Below are 19614 nucleotides of genomic sequence, written 5' to 3'. Positions count from 1 at the left end.
GAATGGAGTTCAAAGTGTAGTGGGACCGTGGCTTTAGGCACAGTTCTGTGCATTACATCTTATCCAACTATCGTGAGAGCATTAATTCCACGTGCAACACACAACTGGGTGTGGGTGGGAATTTATGTAAATTAAGGGTGTGGGCCTAATTTTTCATTTAATTGTGCTTGATACGTCTTAGAACCACATCTATTATTCTCAGCACTAAGGCTAAAAACGATTCCACCAGCAGGCACAATTAAAGTGCATGTCCAAACTCTGGAATTACAATAAAAGATCAAATTATATCCTTGACATTTACAGTTAATACTAGCCGTGATAGCTTGTAAGTAGATCAATATGATTAATTACATTATAATTAAATGGAGCCTCAATTAGTCCTGACAAGCACAACCATTTCCATGCCTTTATAAAGAGGGTGTCATAGAGGTACACTTGACATTCAAGCTACTGTGTTAAAATAATGTAAGACACATCTAGAATTCTATTGTCTTCTAATGTATTGCTAATTTTTATCAATGGGCTGTCTCCACTTATATTGCATGCACTTTGCACGCATGATTTCACCGAACCCACAAGCCCTGCAATAATAAATAAAACTTCATGGCCATGCCCATTTTGACATTTCGCATAGCTCTGTGGTTAATAATAGAGACTCAGATCCTTATTAAGAATGAGCACAACCGAAAAGAGAATTGTATTTGAGTAGTTGATTGTTTAATTGGCACATTATTTAAGATAACTTTTAAAGTTTTGTCTGTCCATATATTTTTTAAAGGCAGTGATTAAACAAACAAATCATGTGTTTTTACAGAACTACATTTGTATTATCACTTTTATTATATATCCACATCACTTCCATTTTCACAAAAAATAAAAACCTCGAGAACTTTGTATTTGATGTAATCTGTCAGGATTTTTCCCCCTAAAGCCTGTAACAGCTGTGGAAATACTAATGCAATTGCGGTTATTAATAATAATCTGTGGTTCTCCAATAGTTTTTTGCACATGTTGACAGGCCATAATAATATATAACTTAAAAAATAAAAGGCTCTTCGTGTTAAATGAATCAGCAACAGTTTAATATGTGTTAGTTACAGAAGAGGATGAGGAGGTTACTCTAGTCTCTCGTCTCCTTCTTCCACATCTTTGAGACTGAGCACCTCCAGTGCTCCCTTTCCTTTAGTCTCACAGCGGATGAGCTCATCAATCTCACGGAAGCAGCCCGGATCAATCAGACACACCTAAAAGGAGAGGGAATAACATTACCTTAAAGGTGCTGTAAGTGATTTTTCATGGAAAGTTATGCAAAAAATGTTCCTACTCCTTTAAAGATATTATGAAGTGAGTGTCCTGAGATATCTCACCGGCCTCTGTGACCGCTCTAGACTCTGTAAACGGCAAACAAAAATGTGTCCGCGGGCCGCGGTATTTGCCTGTCAATCATTTTGTGCGTTCTCATAGTGTTGTAGTTGCAGCGAATTATTGAGGTGTAATGCCATATTTATACCATATTGTTCATAACAGTTGTCAGTTGAATGCGCTATTTTTCTGCTGATGTTTTTAAACAACCGTTCTGTTCTCAATAAAGCTCATTTGGTATCTTTGGAGTGTGGGGCTTGAAAGGGAGGGTGTGGCTAATTCAACAGCTCAGTCTTGTGGATGTAGAACGGCTAAAATCACAAATGGCGCCTTTAACTCAAAACATGCACAAGTATTTAAAGGGACAGTTCACCCAAAAATTTAAATTCTCTCATCATTTCCTCACCCTCATCCCATCACAGATGTGTGAGAATTTCTTCTGAAGAACACAAATGAAGATTTTTGGAAGAATATTTCAGCTCAGTAGGTCCATACAATGTTAATGAATGGGTGCCAAAAGTTTGAAGCTCCAAATTCCACATAAGAGCAAAATAAAAATATTCCAGACAACTCTGGTGGTTAAATCGGTATCTTCTGAAGCGATATGATAGGTGTGCATGAGAAGCAGATCAATATTTAAGTCCTCTTTCCTTCTCTTTCACTTTCTTCATGTTTTTGGTGATTCATATTCTTAATGCATATCACCCCCTACTGGGCAGGGAGAGAATTTATGATGATAAATTACAGTATTGAAATGTTTCTCACCCACACCCATCATATGAATCTATGAATAAGTTGAATCTAATCTAATCTAATATCACTTCTGAACACATGGATTTAACCACTGGAGTCTTATAGATTACTTTTATGCTCCCTTTATGTAGATTTTGGAGCAACAAAGTTGTGATCACCATTCACTTGCATTGTATGGACCAACGGAGCTGAAATTTTCTTCTAAAAATCTTCATTTGTGTTCTGCAGAAGAAGAAAGTCATACACATCTGGGATGGCATGAGGGTGAGTAAATCATGAGAATTTAGATTTTTGGGTGAAAAAATATTCCTTTTTGTTGTCTTCCATCAACAACTGACTGTAAAGAACAGAAAGGTTATTAAAAGATCTATCAATTAATAGATTGATCCTGAAGACTCTTACCATCTCAAGCTCATCATCAAAGTCTTCACTCTCCACCACCTTTATCAGGGGTTTGAGCTTCTCTTTCAGTCTTTTCCCATCCTTGGCTGGCAAGACGAAGCGTACACGCATATGAGCTCTCTGGATCTGAATGGATTCTTTCAGCTGTTTGATGACCTCAAGTGCCTGCAGGGGGCGACACTGACCTTCATTAGAGTGTCTGCTACAAGAACAACCCCATTGTGAAATATGTTGGAACTATTGTACAGTAAGGTTCTGTACGTTAACATTAGTTAATGCATTAGATTTCCTGAACTAACAATGCACAATCATCTTGTAGAGTCGGTTCACTTATAAATGCCCTATTGTTCATTGTCAGTTTGTGTTAACTACTATTGCGTTAACTAATGTTTCTGTATACAACCTAATTATGTTTTACCATAAATTATTTATTTCTGTTGCGTGACCTTAAAGGGATAGTTCACCCAAAAATGACAATTCTCTCATCATTTACTCAACCCGACTTTCTTTATTTTGCAGAACACAAATTATTACTTTTAGAAAAATAAATCAGTTCTGTTGGTCCTTACAATGCAAGTGAGTTCCAACTTTGAAGCTCCAATAAGCACATAAATGCAGCATAAAAGTAATCCATATCTTCTGAAGTGATATGTTAGGTGTGGGTGAGAAACGTATTCATATTTAAGTCCTTTTTTACAATAAATCTCCACTTTCACTTCCTTCTTATCTTTTGGTGATTTGCATTCTTCGTGCATATCACCACCTACTGGTCGGAACTGGTCAAAGGTGGAGATTTAGAGTCAAATACTTAAATATTGATCTTTTTCTCACCAACAACTATAATATCTCTTCTGAAGATACAGATTTAAACACTGGAGTCGTGTGGATTACTTTTATGCTGCCTTTATGTGTTTTTTGGACCTTCTGAGTTCTGGTCACCATTCACTTGCATTGTATGGGCCTTCAGAGCTGAAATATTCCTCTAAAAATCTTCATTTGTGTTCTGCTGAAGAAAAAAAGTCATACATCTGAAATGGCATGAGGGTGAGTAAATGATGAGATTATTTTCATTTTTGGGTGAACTGTCCCTTTAAGCAAATGTGTAGAGCAACATTTTCACACAATTAAAACACAGATTTCATTCTTAGATGATCAAGCATTCTACAAACCTGCTGTTTAGTGCTTTTGTGTGCTTTAACGGAGTAGTGAATATCCTTCATGGCTCTCTCTATGAGGTTCACTGTGTAGGGCCGTTTAGTCTCAGGATTGACACATTTTTCAGCCACAATAGTTGCGATATCCCGAAACATCTGTTCCAACTGACTCTGACGCTCCTTGTCTGATACCTGTAGTTCTCCTTTAGCTAAAATCTGTAAATGAACGAAAGCAACCTGTTCATCGAGAGATTTGTATTCAACAACAAAAAAAGGAATGATTAATCGTGTAATGTGTCGCACCCCAGTAACTTGTTTCAGGAGGAAATACATCAACACAGGAATGAAAATTTCACTTGTCATGCCATTTCATGGTGTTTTTCATAAGCACCACACAGTCAGGACATTTCATTCAGATTATTCGGATCAAACAAAACCTGTAAACAACAGCAAACTCACCTGTTTGCATATTTCTGTCAGGTCTTCTGTGCCAAAAGCTTTCAGGTCCTCTTTCTTTGCCACTTGCCCCTTAGACACATTTACAAACACGGTGTTCGTCTGCAGGACTTCGTCAAGATCTTTCTCACTATTTTTTATTTTTTTTAAAGAGAAAGAAGTATTAAGTACATCTGGTTTAAAATACATAGAAATATAAATTGCAGTAATAAAACTGTGAAACTTTATAAACTTAGTAAGACAACAGACTATAGGAATAAACGGTTTTATTCACATTTCATTAATTTCACTAAAGTAATGATTTAATCTCCCACTAAATTATCATTATATTTTGATGTTTAATAAGTGGTAATGCCATTTCGATAATATGATTATGATTATTATGAAATTATCACAGTTCCCTCCATTGCACTTATAATATTGTATCGCAAATTTCATAGACATTTTTCGCTATATTCAATACTATTGAATTCTTCACAAAATTTACGTTTTATTATTATTAAATGGATGTGTTAGATCGGATAGTGAAGGGAAAGGATATCTTTGATCCTGATTTCTTCCATTTTTTTCATACTAAATTATTTTAGATCTTCAAATGAGAAATAACGAAACAATGGCAACCTAAGTAAACACAAAATACAGTTTTTCATTTATTTATTTTTTTAATTTAATTGTAGCCACTCCAAAACTTTCATTTTGCTTCTTTGGAGCCAGAGGTGGACTTACTCCTATGATTTAGATCATTGTCTTGCTGCATAATCCAGTTGCTCTTGATCTTCAACTCACGGACTGATGACCGGACGTTCTCCTTTAGGATTTTCTGTTGAGATCAGAATTCATGTTTCCTTCAATTATTGCAAGTCGCCCTGAAGCAGCAAAGCATCCCGACACAACACACTACCACCACCATGCTTGACAGTAGATATGATGTTCATTTTGTGAAATTCTGTGTTTGAATTACGCCAGATGTAATGGGACCCCTGTCTTCCAAACAGTTCCACTTTTGACTCATTAGTCCACAGAACATCCTCCCAAAAGATTTGAGGATCATCAAGATGTGTTTCGGCAAAATTGAGAGGAGCCTTATTGTTCTTCTGGGTTAGCAGTGGCTTTCGCCCCACCACTCTTCTATGGATGGCATTTTTGGCCTGCGTCTTTCTGATACTGAAGTCATGAACAGTGACCTATATTGATGCGAGAGAGGCCTACAGTTCCTTGGATGTTGTCCTTGTCTTTTTTGTGACTTAATGGATGAGTCATTGCTGTGCGCTAGAAGGCATTTTGGAAGGTCGGCCACTTCTGGGAAGGTTCACTACTGTGTCAAGTTTTCTCTGTTTGGAGATAATGGCTCTCACTGTGGTTCTTTGCAGTCCCAGAGCCTTTGAAATCACTTTTTTAACCCTTCCCAGACTGATGTATTTCAATAATTTCTGGAATTTCTATTGGCCTTGGCATAGTGTGCTTCTGGGTGAGACATTTTAGGTAACGTCATGCTGGTGAAAAAGTTCCATTTAGGTGTAAATTTGATTTTACCAGACTGGCAGTAATCAGGCCTGTGTGTGTCTAGTCCAGCTGAACCCCATTATGAATGCAGTTTCATAGATTTGGAGATTTAGTAACTAAGGGGGCAAATACATTTTCACACAGGCCCGGATGCTATTGGATAACTATTTTGCTACAATAAATAACATTATAATTTAACACCTGTATTTAGTGTTTACTCAGATTGCCTTTGTTTAATGTTTGAAATAATTTAGTATGAGGTATACACAAAAACAGAAGAAATCAGGATGGGGGCAAATACTTAACTGTACTTTACTATTCACAGCACTGTAGTATTATATGAAATACCATAATGTCACACTGACTGACCATCTACAATAACAATCAAAGCCACACAATTAAATTACAATCTTTCAAACAATCACAGTATATCTTTATCTTTAACGGTAAATGAACAGAATAAAAATACCACATGAACATCAAAACTTAGAAGTCCTGTAAGTAGCATTTCATAACACTCACGCCCCGGATCTCCAACTCATCACTTTGTTTTTATAACACGCTATTTCAAATCTTTTCCCTCCTTTCTTCATCCTCACGACGGCGACATTTGTTAATCTGATTTGGTTAGTTGGTGTGAATATTGACATTTTTCAATATTGTCTTTCGGTCAACGTGATATTTATCTGCTCTGTTTCTTCCTGTATCTCTTCATCGAGAGCTAAATCTGTCAGTATATTGAGGGAATAAGACCGACTCACCGCCTGAGCGCCCCCTAGTTGACTGGAAGAAATACGGACGTGTTCTTCTTCTCTCTTGTTTTTTTTAGCGGTGGGCAAACCAGCTTTTGGTTAATTACCGCCACTAACTGAACTGGAGTGTGGAACAGTGATGCGGAAGGACAGCTTTTACTTATATATATATATATACATACAAACACACGCATACACACACACACACACACACACACAATATCAGTTTACATAATCTGATATATACAATATCTAACTTAAATATCTTTCATTGCTGCAGGCTGTGCAATGTAGAATAATATGTTCAACTGTCTCTACTTCATCACAATGACTGCATAACCCATTATGGTGCTTATTTATTTTGTACAAATTTCCATTTAATCCAATGTGACCTATGCGTATTCTTGATATTATTATTCTTCTTAATAAAGATGTGGTTCCTCCTCCTGTACCCACATTTTTCTGTATCTTATATAATTGTCTCCCCTTTATTTCTCCATCCCGAAATCTCTGCCATATATTATTTGCAGCTTTATGAAGAAGTGTCTTGGCTTCCAATTTGCTCGTGTGAATTATGAGTTTGACATTATTACATTTTAATGAGTTTTTTGCTAGTTTGTCCACAATCTCATTTCCTTCTACTCCTATATGTGCAGGAACCCATAGAAAACTAATGATGTTTCCATGTACAAGAGTTGTAAAATTTCATATGTCTTGTTTACAGTCAGAATGTGCAAATTGCAGACTTTTCAGGGCTGCTAGTGAGTCTGTGCAAATGCCTACTTTGTCAAGTCTTACTTCTTCCACCCACTGGAGAGTCAAATAAATTGCCACCAACTCAACCGTAAACACCATTAAATTGTCTAGTGCTTTCTTTTTAATAGCTACCTGATATTTTGTTATATGCACAGCTGCTCCTCCTTTTCCAGAGGCTGGGTTTTTGATCCATCTGTGAAGATGTCTACCATATTATAATATTTTTGTTTAATATATTGATTAAGTCCTTATTTTCTTTGATTTGGTCTTGTAGATTTGCAATTCAGGTCATAGGAAATAACCATGTTGGATCTACAGATGATGGCACACTGTGACTATATGTTATTTGATTAAGACCCATTGATTGGGCAGTTCTATTTCCTGTCCATCCTAAGCTCTTGATGCTGCCATGTGTCTGTTCCCAGCACTCATCAAACACAGATTGTGTGGGATGCACATCATTATGTCCTTTTAATGATACCCAATAAGCCATTTATAGTTGTTGATGCCTTACTGTCAGTGGAATTTCACCCATCTCCACTAACAGGGCATTTACAGGAGATGTACTAAAAGCCACACAACATATCCTAAAAGCTTGTACAAGTACAGAACCCTGGGGGACACCTTGAGAAACAGGAACAGAAGTTGATTTAAACGGATGAATAGAAATGTAGTGTTGGCGGCCAGAGAGGTAAGAAATGAACCAGGACAGAGCAGTGTCTGAGATGCCAATTGCAGAGAGCCTAGCAATGAGTATGCTATGAGAGATAGTGTAAAAAATAGAACTGATGTTTAAAAGGACCGGGAATGTGATGCTCCAGAGTTCAAGGCCATCAGTAGATTGTTAACAACTCTGATGAGTGCTGTGTAGAGGATGAAAACCAGATTGAAAACACTCAAAGAGATTGTTTGTGGCCAAATAGGAGAGAAGCTGAGATGCCACCACTTTCTCCTTACCATTAGACCTATTTAAAACAGTGTGACAGACGCAGTTTTCAGTTCTGGAGGGACAAAGCCAGTACTAAATATTCTGTTGATAAGGTGAGAAATAGGCACTGAGATAACAGGCAGACATTGTTTAAGCAAGGCAGTGGGTGCAGGATCAAGCTGGCAGGAAGTAGAATTTGATTAGCTAATTAAATCAGATACTGTAGATGGGGCGGTGGTGGCAAAATCAGTAAAAGTGCCAATCTGGTGGTTTGTGAGAAAATCCTGAAGTGGATCAGGAGGACCAGTAAAAGGGAAATGTTTGTAAATAGAGTTGATTTTATTCTGAAAAGAGTGAAGAAATAACTGACAGAGTTCATTGGAGGCTGAAATGAGGGGCGCAGGCGGGTTAATGAGATTATTGACAGTAGAAAAATGTGTTTTGGGTCTAGAAGAAGCGTTATTGATAATGGACGAAAAGTAAGATGAGTGTGCATCATTTAATGCTGATTTGTATGCCTGTATATGGTCATTATAGGTGGTTAAGTGAACAGATATACATTAACGACGCTCAAGGCGGCATCCTGTAGCTTTGAGAGCTTGTAATTCATGTGTGTACCAGGGAGACGAGTGAGTGGAGGGTACACATCTTCTTATAAGAGGAGCATGAAAATCAAAGGCACTTGAGATGGTCTTGTTGTAGCTAGTGAGGATGTCAGTTGGACAGGAAAGTTGCATGACATCTGTAAGGAAAGATGATTGAAGTGATGCGGAGAAGGATACACTGTTAATGGAAGTAAAGAATATACTCACTGTTTCAAAAGTATAGCCACAAAACATAAACAATATGCATGTAAACATGATTTTAGTGTGATTAAATCATTTTCTAACCTTTTATGTGTAAAGTTATAGCAAATTTTACAACTTCATTGCCATGATGATGTAATGTCAACAAATCCTAAAATGACTGTAAAAATGACAATTTAAACAACTTTACAATGAAAGAGCTTTTATAAAATGTCTGCCTATAAACCCTCCAAAAATTGGCTCCATTCACTTTCATTGTAACCTGTAATCTGTAAGAAAAGGAGGGACGGCAGTAATCATCATTATGCCACAAATGCTGTCAATTGAATTTAACTTGTATTGAAACTGAAATATTCCTTTAAATGTCAAATAATAATATCTGGCTCTAGAATTATTTTGCAAGCTCCAGAGAAAGAAAACAGAGATGGACACACAAAAAAGCAGCAGTAAAAAATAAACAGTGACCATTTTAAAAATAAACAATAATAATATATCTATTTTAACAAAAATGTATTGATTAATACACATTTATGAATAATAAATAAATAAATAAATAGTACTTAACAAAATTAAGAATTGATTTGTTATAATTTAGACCATTTTGAAAATCTTTGCTCTTTTTCTTCAAAATTATGCAAAAAAAAAAATATTTTCATGAACTAAGGCCTGACTTTCTAAAGCCTCTACATCACTATGATGTATATGAGATGTCTACTGTCTCCTGGAGAAAGTTTCCATGCTCTTCTGGAAGTAGAAATCCTTGTAATATAATTTCCAAAATAGCTACCTTCATGGTTTGACGTGAAATCTTTGCTGACTTTGATAAAGTAAAATTTATGTTTTTTATTGTTACTGATATTTCATGAGTATTTATTGAATTCAAGCAACATGTGCTAAAAAATTCATTACTTTATAGAAAACAAGTTTTAAAAAATATAATTTTCTGACTATTATTTCATATGTTAGGCTTTATATGGTTAAGCTTTATTTTTTGTATAAAAGGGCTGTCGAACAAAAACGTTTATTATTAACTGCATGTTTGCCCTAAAAGAAGATTTGGCCCCGGTGCCCTTGCTAGTCATAATCCGCCCCTGCATAACTGATTTCTAACATAATAATTGTTTGTATTCATTTTTTTCTGTTCCGAGTATTTCCTATAGTTATTAAGCCTGTCTACATATGTCAGCCAGAATTTTTGTTCCTGTTTTCCAAATGTGTTAATTTGAATTTAAAATAGTTTTAATAACCTGCCCCATCGGTTTGTGATGAGTTTGATGAACTGGTACTGTTTCGCCTTGTTATATTTTTGTAACCTAGACTTGTCGTTTAACAGAAGAAAGGTTACTGCAGATTCAGGGACGAAAATACATGTTGTCCTATCCTCATGATTGCATAACCATCACCCTTAACCCGTTGCACTTTGAGATTGATTATTTCACGTTGCATGTGCAAAATCATTACAAAACCATATGTAGATTCGTCCACTGCATGACCAGGTACATTTATATTTGTATAAAAGTTTATTTTACATTGTGTTATCACAAAATCAGAATAAAGACACGTTATATACATATACAAGAGTATTACAAACAGCTAAATATACATATGACTTCATTCACCCATGAAAAGACACAGAAATTCACAAATATTTCACGACCCCCCCTCACCAGAATGGACTAGTCGAACGTGTATGACGAGGCCGTGACGTCAGGTTTCCGCATCTCGTGAATCGCTTGTCAGTGTTCAAGTGAGCAGGTAAGAACTTTTCTCAAACTTTCATTGTTTAAAATATATATTTTTGAAGTTAATATCAACCTAACAAGTAACAAGCACATTATCTATCATATTTTAATAACGTGTTCATTTAGAGACCGCTAAATATTTTTTTTACTAATTGAGTTGTTCTTAGGTTTTGTTTGGGTTGGCTGACTTGTTTAAACGAAATCCTTTTCATCACATGTATACAGTGCATTCATAAGGTTTTCAGATCCCTTATTTTATTTAATTTTTCCACATTTTGTTATGTTGCAGCCTATACTAAAATGCTTTAAATATTGTTTTTTCCTCACATCAATCTACACTCCATACCCCATAATGACAAAGCAAAAACAGATTTTTGATAACTGCAAATGTATTAAAAATATATTTTTAGACCCTTTGTTATGACACTTGAAATTTGCTCAGGTGCATCCCATTTCTCTGGATCATCTTTGAAATGTTTCTACACTTTGATTTGAGTCCACCTGTGGCAAATTCAATTGATTGGACATGATTTGGAAAGACACACACCTGTCTATATAAGATCACACAGCTGAAAATGTATATCACAGTAAAAACCAAGCCATGAGGTCAAAGCAACTGCCTGCAGAGCTCAGAGACAGGATTGTGTCGAGGCACAGATCAGGGGAAGGCTACAAAACATTTTGGCAGCATTGAAGGTTCCCAAGAGAATAGTTGCCTCCATAATTCTTAAATGGAAGAAGTTTGGAACGACCAGAACTCTTCCTATAGCTGGCCGTCTGGCCAATCGGGGGAGAAGGGCCTTGGTAAGAGAGGTGACAAAGAACCTGATGGTCACTCTGGTTGAGCTCCAGAGATCATGTGTGGAGATGAGAGAAACTTGCAGAAGGACAACCATCACTGCAACACTCCACTGATCTGGGCTTTATGGCAGAGTGGCCAGACGGAAGCCTCTTCTTGGTGCAAGACATAAAAAAAGCACCTAAAGGACTCTCAGACTGTGTGAAACAAGATTATCTGGTCTGATGAAAATAAATGTTAACTATTTGGCTGCAATTCCAAGAGTCATGTCTGGAGAAAACCAGTCACCGTTATCACCTGCGCAATACCATCCCAACAGTGAAGCATGATGGTGGTAGCATCATGCTGTGGGGGTGTTTTTAGTGATTGGGACTGGTCAGGATTGAAGGAAAGACAATGCAAGAGTGGCTTTGGGACAACTCTGTGATTGTCCTTGAGTGGCTCAGCCAGAGCCCAGACTTGAACCCAATCGAACATCTCTGGAGAGACCTGAAAATGTGCAACCTGACAGAGCTTGAGAGGATCTGCAGAGAAGAATGGCAGCAAATCCCCTAATCCAGATGTACCCGATCATACCCGAAAAGACTTGATGCTGTAAGCCAGAGGTGCACACACTTTTTTACGTGATCTACTTTTAAATGACCAACTCAATACGATCTACCAACTAAAAAAATTGTTTTGTTTTTAAAAAAAATGCTTGTTGGGACTACTGCATTTATCGCTACATGGAATTCATCTTTTAATTAATTAATAATGTTCAATGTTGATATCATTCAAGTTTAACTCTAAACCCAAAACACCTACAGCACAATATAAAAAAAATATCCAGGGCATTTACCTTATTCTGATGACTTGCACTGAATTGAATCAGACAGTTTTGTATAATCCGGGTATTAGCTGCTGGTATCTAGCCTCAAAAACTGCTAGCATCGCAATTTCGCGCTCTGTTCTCAGAAGCCCATGGAAGGCGCAAACCTAGTTGTCATGGCAACTGAATAAACAAAAATTTCACCTGGTCAAAATATACTCGTCAAGTGCAAGTCAGACAGAAACTAAAATATGGAAAAACATTTATTTGTATTAAAATTTAACGAAATACATTTAAATTTTGTGCGATCTACCAGCATTGCCTTTGCGATCAACTGGTAGATCGCGATCGACGTATTGGGCACCCCTGCTGTAAGCGCTGCCAAAGGTGTTTCAACTAAGTATTTAGTTAAGGGTCTGAATACTTATATCAATGTGATATTACATTTTGTTTCTTTTTAATAAATTTGCAAAGTTAACAAAAATCTGTTTTTTGCTTTGTCATTATGTGGTATAGAGTATAGATTGATGTGAAAAAAATTAATAATTGAAAGCATTTTAGCATAAGGCTGCAACATAAAATGTGAAGAAAAAAAACATTTTCTGAATATTTTCTGAATGCGCTATAGTTGGATGTTCTTTAAGCAGCAGATAACTGGCACTATTTTCCCCACTCACTACTTGTTATAAGTATCTCAGTCAGTGTTTCATCAAGTATTGCAGTGGGATTCTCTTCTAATTAAATTGTGTAGATATGGATGTTTGGATTGTTTTAACATATATGAACAATTAAGTAAATGCAGAGTCACAAGACTTGGTCAGCAGAGAGTGCTGTTTGGGCTGAATAGATCTCTAGTGATTATAGTGTAATGTGAGCAAGTCAGAACACTTGAAACATGAGAGACCGTGTGTTTGTGACTACCTCAGAAATGTTTTGTTTTTCACTTTTATATACTTGATATCAAATTACCCATGCGTGCTTAAAGGATTGGGAAATTACACAGTACTCCAAAAAGAATTTGATGCATGGACAACTAGAATATTTTTTTAGAAAACTGTATTAGTATTCCTATATGAATCAAGTGCTAATCAGAAGTGTTCTCTCTGTCGGACAGTGCTCCTCATAACTATGGCCGACACCCAGCCCGAGCCCTCCACTCAGACGGAGCACATGGACGAGAACGATCCACTCTTCAGTAACCTGGACCTCTTCCTCTTCTCACTCATCATTGGTCTGGTCATCTACTGGTTTATATTCAGAAAGAAAGCCGAGCCCATCCCTGAGTTTAAAAAACTGGAGCCCACGTGAGTACATAACATGTTATCAAGGCATTTATCCATATGTCCATACGAGTAGTTGAGGACATTATATAATAGCAACTGGCTAGTAAATGTTCAAATTACACTCGCCAGTGATTGAGTTATACGGTGGCAAAGAAGTTGAGCACTGAGATCCTTTCGCTGCATGTTCTGTGGCATGAGCAACAGAATTTTGCCATCTCAGACAAATTTCTGGGATCGTAAAAGGTTTCTGTCATCATAGGCAAAATCGCTTTTAGGGTGGGGAACTGCCACATACCTCCCAATTTGATATTACAAGGATGTTTTGCAGCCGATTCAATATATATACATTGCGATTTGACATTTTGGTATAAAAACTTCTTAAAAAGAAAAACTATTTTTTTCTCAGAAAGAACTGTCTATTGATGAACAGTTGTGTCTGAAATGAGTTGTTTTCACTCTGTAATATATAACCTGCTGGTAAAAAGTAGGGATATTTAAAACTACCAATCATAGTGTTGTCTGAGCTAGGTGACTATAAGGAACCCATTCATAATGCTGCATTATATCCGTTTGTATTCAACGAATAAATATTACAAGATATCAATTTAACTTACAAACTAATTTTAGAATTTGCAATTCAAAGAACGCCTTAACACAAAATTCGTTTAACGGCCAAAAATGTTTTTAACGCAAATAACCCGTAGTTTACGAGAACCGAGTCAATTCGCGCAAACGGCGCTAATGTCACATGCATTGACTGTCGGGAAACAGATGGTGGGAGACATTATGCTGATACCTGTGCCAAGCATTTTAAGTTGCACAGCAGTAGAACATGCCTTCAAAGCACAGATAGAGCTTGGAACTTTGTAACATGATTGCAGCGGTTAAGACAGCTGCCATTTGAACACCTGCCTTGCACTGTAGTGATGGGTTGTTCATGAACGATTATTTAATTTTGAACAAATCTTTTATGTGACTCAGAAGAACGAGTGATTTGTTCATTTTGTGTTGGCCACTCATGCGCATTGCACAACCTCCGTTTGTTTATGTGAAATCCGCATAAGCGCTGTACAGGAAACTAGAAGAACAGTAGAAATGACCTTTTCAAGTCTTTTGGTCGGAGTCGTTAATTTTTTTGTCACGTGACTGCCGTATGCGTTATGCATTGCTCACACAGGAAACAGAAATGATTAGTTTACCTCTCGAGTCACCTGGCCCGAGTTGTTCGTTCTTTTGTCACGTGACAGACATATATGCTATGCATAGCGATGCGCGGTATGAAAATTGTGATGTAGGGTATTTTGCGACTGCTACCGGGTCCTTAAATAATGTATAACGTGCCAGTAAAGGCAGCCGTTGGAGTGTCTGGTGCCCCCTAGGGAGTTGGTACCTTACGCAGGCTGAGTAATATGCGTATAGGGAGTGGCGGTACTGATTACCGGCTAATGGAAACCCTGCTGCTGTCTCCAAGGATCTGTCACAGTGTCTCTGTTTGATACTGCACTAGCCAATGCAGAAGTTGGAGACATTGCTGAACCCTTCAGGTAATCTACACTGTCATGCATCTCATGAACAATCATCACCCGGTCACAATTGTAACCAGTGGGATTAAAGGGGTGATGTATTTTTCACAGAGTTGTCAATTGTAAATGACAGTGCAGACATTTCTGCATGAGTGGTGCAAATAGTCACATGACCAGAGCTATTAAATTCCACTGTGCTCCTGGAAAGATTATGTTTATCAAAACTCCATAAAAAGAAGCCAATAAATCCTGTTATAAAACACTTACAACTGCTATATTTTGTTCTTAATTTGAATTGAGTTTTTTGTGTTTTTGTTGTTCAACTTGAAGTAGGATTTTTTGTAGATGACTGAAAAATACATCTGGATGACGCATATTTTTGTCCACTCGTGTTTATTTTATATATTTTGCATATATCGTGTATATTGCGATTAATTGCGATTAAATATTTTAATTGTTTGTCAGCCCTTTTTAGAATATAAAATATAACATATATTACCATAGGCTATTACTATTATCATAACAATTTTGCTCCATACAAATGGTAAACTTGTTCAAGAACCTTTTCTGTGGCTGTACTGAATTATGACACGCATGACAATTCATCTGTAGTTCCAATGTCATTGCATGTTATTTGCATATGCGTCCTGAGGTAGTCTGAGATCCTATGCAGCGTTCTCATAGACAACACTATTCTTACAAACGGCTCCCAGATGAAAAAAGTCAATCAGACACGCGTATCACCGGCATTCCTTTCGTCCGTTCTTCACAATATAATCGGATGTGTTTCTTGTTGACCATGGCGGGTAAATGTGTGAAAGTACCAGCCACTGCACATGTCCTGGCTGTTAGATTATAAATATTGCGGGTGCGAGACATGTGGTTTACGGCATCTAATCACCCATACGTTAGCACGGATGTGGTAAAGAAACCCTGTGACTCCATTCTTGTTATTATACGCTCCCGAACGTCTCTATCACATCAGTGTATAAACCCCCCCAAAGTCCGTTCCTCCACTCTGAACTGCCAGACAGATGCAAGAGGAAATACCATATCAGTATCTGAGACTTCAATGCCCATAGCACATGGTGGGGTTATGAAGCAAACAATCAAGACGGAGACAAAGTCGAAACCTGGCTCAGGTCGAAACACCTGACTCTGATCCACGACGCGAAACTGCCAAAATCTTTTCACAGCGCCAGATGGAAACGAGGATATAACCCAGATCTCGTGTGTGTGAGCAGTGAACTAACACCGAGAGTTTTGAAAGAGGTCCTGGAACCTATCCCCCACACGCAACACCGGCCAATCCCCATAACCATCCGATCCGTTCTCCAAGCAACAACCGTCCCCTTCCGCAGAAGGTTCAATCTGCGTAAGGCAGACTGGCTGCCATTCCAACAGGAGATTGAAAACTCCATCCCCTGCATTCCATCACACCCCAATAACTACAGCATGTTTATAGACTTGCTGAAAAGGTCAGCCAGGCAACATATACCAAGAGGATGCCAGACCGAGTACATCTCCGGGCTGTCGGAAACATCTAGTGACCTATTGAAAGCCTACCACGGGGCATACCATGAGGACCCCTTCTCCCCCACCACCATGGAACTTGGAGAGATACTGCTGAACAAAGTCGGGGAAGATCGAAGGAAAACCTGGAAGGAGCTGGTAGAAAACACCAATATGACCTACAACAGCAGGAAGGCATGGGCCACAATCCGCCGCCTTGGCGCAGACCATACCACACCGTCTATGCTCACAACAGTCACAGCAAATGCAGTTGCAGCACAGCTGGTGGCAAACGGTCGCAGCCAAAACCGGCGTAGACCCACAGGAGAATACCGCCGGACAGCGGTACCGGACCACCCACAACCAGCCAGAGCACTCACCAAGCCTTTCGACCCACAAGAACTTGAAGCTGCAATGAGCATGCTGAAACCTGGGAAAGCAGCAGGAATCGATGATGTACTGCCGGAAATGATACAGCACCTGGGACCTAAAGCAAAGACTTGGCTCCTAGAAATGCTGAACTCATGCATGGCAGAGAAAATAATCCCTCCGGTATGGAGAAAGGCCAAGACTGTCGCAATTCTCAAACCTGGAAAGGATCCATCATCCCCAAAGAGCTACAGACCAATCTCCCTCTTCTGCATCACCTACAAGCTCTACGAGAGGCTATTACTCCAACGCCTTATGCCACTAATAGACTCTAAGCTTACTAAAGATCAAGCTGGTTTCCGTCCTGGCCGCTCCTGTACTGGACAGCTACTGAACCTCACCCAACACATTGAGGACGGTTTTGAGTGCAAACTCATCACCGGAGCAGCTTTCATAGACCTCACTGCTGCCTACGATACCGTCCAGCACCGCACCATGATTAGGAAACTTTTTGACATGACTGGTGACCTCGACCTATGTCAAATCATCAAAAGCCTCCTTAACAACAGGCACTTCTTTGTACAACTAAATGACAAGAAGAGCAAATGGAAAGCCCAAAAGAATGGCCTACCACAAGGCAGCGTACTGGCCCCCCTTCTCTTCAACATATACACCAATGACCAACCACTTCACTCACAATGCCGCCGGTTTATCTATGCGGATGATCTCTGCATCACTACCCAACAGGAGAACTTCCAGAAGATTGAGCCTATCTTGGAAAGTGCCCTACAAGAGATGACAACTTACTACAATAACAACCACCTGAAACCCAACCCATCAAAAACCCAACTATGCAGCTTCCATCTTAAAAATCGAGATGCGAAAAAGCATCTCATGGGATGGATACAAACTCTCCAACCACCCTCACCCTGTGTACCTGGGAGTCACACTCGACAGGACACTCTCTTTTAAAACTCACCTTCAGAACACCAAAGCCAAGATCAACACTCGAAATAACATCCTGCGCAAACTGGTAAACTCAAAATGGGGCGCCGATCCACCAACCATCCAGGCAACTGCCCTAGCCCTGTGCTTCTCCACAGCCGAATACGCGTGCTCAAGCTGGAGCCGCTCCCACCATACCAAACTGATTGACACAGCCCTCAACGACACCTGCCGCATTATCACGGGGTGTATAAAGACAACGCCAGTCCCGTGCCTCTACGCCATAGCTGGCATTGCCCCCCCCCCCCCCCACATCAGACGATCCATCGTCGCTCAAGACGAGCGGAGAGCACAGGAGTTTGACACCAGACACCCCCTGCACGGACACATAGCACCCCCACCCCGTCTGTAATCGAGAGCCAGTTTCCTACTGACAGTCCCACCTCTCCAGACAACCAAAGAAATAGCAAGGGCCAACATTTGGAAAGATGAATGGAACCAGCTAAACACACGAGCCCTGGACTGGATGGAGAGAGGAATCACCCTGACTGAATGTCTCGCCAGCGGGCACGACCTCCCATGGCTAACCTGGAAGACCCTCAACAGATTACGAGTGGAACAGGGCAGGTGCAAAGCACTTATGAAAACATGGAACCACCAGACAGACGACACATGTAGCTGCGGAGCAGTACAGACAATGTCCCATCTACTGGAGTGTGAAAACGCCCCTCAGTGCAGTGCCCAGGATCTGGCTGAACCAACTACATCAGCTGTGATCTGCGCCAGATATAGGCAGAACGACATCTGGGATTGCAACGGACTCGAAGAAGAAGATTATACGCTCAACTGAAAACACTTCTGTGAGACGCTCACTGAACTGACGCTATTCTTAAAGAGACAGTACCATTTTAGCATTTGTTATACATATCAATGTAATCTCAATGTAAATCCTTGTAAATAGTACAAATTGTTCATTAACAACAAACATGTAACAATATTTGTAAAAATGTGTAAATATATAATATATTCATACAGTGCATCATCATTAAATATTTAACTTTAACAAACTATAAACATTGAAGAATAATAGGCTTGTACAACATAGTACATATAATTTTAACATTTAAGTGCTACTATTTTAATTTTCAGGTTGAGTGTGAAGTATATACTGTATGTACAGTATATGGAAAGACACTCCCCTCTCTGTTTGCTTAACATCTTAATATCAATGTTGTATCATAATATCTAGAGTAGTTCATGATAGCACTGAATTCAATTGATACACATTTTTTATTAAAAATGTTCTGGATAGGATGATTTTTTTTTATTACTGTGCAATGTTAATGAGAATTAGATATTTTTCGGCATTATAGTAAGGAGAATTTGAGAAGTGTGCTTAATTGTCACAATGCAAAAACTCTTCATGGCTCCAAAAATAGGCAACATTTTCTTTATGGAAAAACAGTTTCTACTTTTTCTTCTGACTTAGGATTGGGACAATTCTTCATGAGATTCACCCACCTGCCTGTTACCTTTTTGTTCCACAATTGTAGATTATTAAAAAAACAATTGTGGGAGAAGAAAAAGTAATAGCTGGAGGCTCATCATTGTGTTCGTCCTGTTGAAAGAGTGCAGCTCTGCTGGCAACAGTTTGTGTCATACCGCTGACACTGGAGTTAATCATGGAATGTTTATTGTTGGCTGATGGAATGTTTTAGCCTTGAATTGTGTCATTGGTCTCAATGCCAGACATTATTGCCA

The 19614-nt window shown here is 38.6% G+C and overlaps 2 protein-coding genes across 2 annotated transcripts in view; one reads left to right on the top strand and one right to left on the bottom strand.

Annotated features, from left to right (window-relative positions):
- Window positions 1-728: 728 nt before the first annotated feature.
- sbds (SBDS ribosome maturation factor) lies at window positions 729-6358 on the bottom strand. The gene is made up of 5 exons (XM_052109678.1): window positions 6153-6358; window positions 4131-4257; window positions 3687-3887; window positions 2518-2682; window positions 729-1244 (listed from the first exon to the last, which is right to left on the bottom strand). The coding sequence occupies exons 1-5, from the start codon at window positions 6278-6280 to the stop codon at window positions 1116-1118; spliced, it is 750 nt and encodes a 249-aa protein (XP_051965638.1). The 5' UTR covers window positions 6281-6358; the 3' UTR covers window positions 729-1115.
- Window positions 6359-10586: 4228 nt separating this feature from the next.
- porb (P450 (cytochrome) oxidoreductase b) overlaps window positions 10587-19614 on the top strand; it is a 42305-nt gene continuing 33277 nt past the window's right edge. Inside the window, exons 1-2 of the mRNA XM_052109656.1 lie at window positions 10587-10627; window positions 13336-13525. Coding sequence (XP_051965616.1) covers window positions 13350-13525 — 176 coding nt within the window. The 5' untranslated portion in view covers window positions 10587-10627; window positions 13336-13349. The remainder of the gene's footprint in view (window positions 10628-13335; window positions 13526-19614) is intronic.

Source organism: Xyrauchen texanus, chromosome 38 (assembly GCF_025860055.1).
Source record: "Xyrauchen texanus isolate HMW12.3.18 chromosome 38, RBS_HiC_50CHRs, whole genome shotgun sequence".
Taxonomy (NCBI): domain Eukaryota; kingdom Metazoa; phylum Chordata; class Actinopteri; order Cypriniformes; family Catostomidae; genus Xyrauchen; species Xyrauchen texanus.
The sequence above is the reverse complement of the archived record's forward strand: the minus strand, read 5'-3'. Positions and strand labels throughout refer to the sequence as shown.